The sequence below is a fragment of the Chaetura pelagica genome, unplaced genomic scaffold (assembly GCF_000747805.2).
Source record: "Chaetura pelagica isolate M959 unplaced genomic scaffold, ChaPel_1.0 scaffold20, whole genome shotgun sequence".
Taxonomy (NCBI): domain Eukaryota; kingdom Metazoa; phylum Chordata; class Aves; order Apodiformes; family Apodidae; genus Chaetura; species Chaetura pelagica.
The window spans coordinates 5,266,047-5,267,499 of NW_009951958.1; the positions used below are offsets into that span (position 1 = coordinate 5,266,047).

The window sequence follows — 1,453 nt, forward strand, 5'->3', positions numbered from 1 at the left end:
TGACTTTGCCAGAGGGTGTTTGTTGGCACCACTCCGAGTGAAGGAGGCAGCCCAAGTTTGAGAAGAAACTATCAAGTCATTTATCAACATTCGGTCCTAAAACACATGGGTTTGCATGAGCTCAAGCAGCCTTAGAGAGATAAATCTGGAGGCTGAGCCAGAAACCCTGAATACAGATAGACCTTTGAGGGAGCTTCTTGAAAACCAGAGCCCTATCAAAATGTCAAGCTGAGCTCCTGTGACAGATTCAACACATGCTTTTGGCAGTTATTCAGTTGCATTTTGTCTCCCCTTTCTGGTTCAGATGAGATATGGTGCTGCTTTTCAGTCTCTCGGCCAGCTTGTGGAAAGAAAGGGCTGATGATTTGATCTCCTGTTACTGTAGCATGATGGAAGTTCTCCAACGAACCAAGCAGAATGAATGGAAGCCAACACATGGCATCTAGAGCTTGTTTTCCTTCATAATATCCTCATAGGATGGAGGCAACTCAGTACCCCCAGGGTTGAACCATGGGACAGGAGAAGAGGACATCTCTGCAGTCACGCAGGTGCTCGGAGATTCGGAGAATGGGCACTGAGGTGTTTCACTTGCTGGAAAAAAACAAAGCCATAACTGTACAGCAAACAGCCATGAACAGCAAGTGTGAGGGTGAGAGGGGTCACCTGGAACAAGTTGTCCATCCACTTGGAAACAAGAAAGGCATGGATGTAATTTTTGAAACATGGCATCACAAAGCCTCTCGCCACAGACTCTAGATAAAAGAAGTGTGCACAGAGAAATTTGGGTTGGTTTGGGGTGGGTCCTCCCTGTGGCTTTTCATGACCACCCAGAAAGCAGACAATGCCTCTTGCTGGGAAGGGCTTAGTCCAATGACAGAATTAGCTTTTTTCTTCTTGAAGGGACTGTTATCTGGCCCAGCCTGCCAGTGCTGCTGGCCATACCCCAGGTCACTGCTGGACGCTACACATAGTCATAGCCCAGTCCTCAAAAGCCTGGGTGCCCCTGAGGGAATGCTGAGGGTGGCTACCATGAGGAAAAGCACTCACCAAGTCAACTTCTTGGCAGACCCCAGGATGAATCAGCCAGTTGAGCTGCCTGCTGGGGTAACTCAAGTAGACCAATGTGGTCTTGCCTGAGTGAGAAATTCAGGCCATGTTGGAAAGGGCTGCCTGATCCCAGGCAGTGCCTGTGGCTCAGCATGTCAGGTCAGTGAGTGTCCTGACCCCAAGGAAAAGGTCCCACACATCTACAGTATTAGCACAGCCAAACCCTGACTAGGCACCATTGAGACACACAGACACAGGGAGAGCAATGAGTTAGGCTGAAGGTGTGCCTGGGGAAAAGAAGACATGGCTTGCTTAAACCCTCCAGCCCACAGTCCAAACATCTTGCCAAGACACCCGAGCTGGGCACCCCACCATTGCTCACCAACAACGCAGCACCCAGCTGCAG

At 49.8% G+C, this 1,453-nt stretch overlaps 1 protein-coding gene across 1 annotated transcript in view; it reads right to left on the reverse strand.

Annotated features, from left to right (window-relative positions):
- Nucleotides 1–442: 442 nt before the first annotated feature.
- Nucleotides 443–1,453, reverse strand: part of TMEM207 (transmembrane protein 207) — a 4,534-nt gene continuing 3,523 nt past the window's right edge. Inside the window, exon 5 of the mRNA XM_009999910.1 lies at nt 443–591. Within this exon, the coding sequence (XP_009998212.1) occupies nt 443–591 (149 nt within the window). The remainder of the gene's footprint in view (nt 592–1,453) is intronic.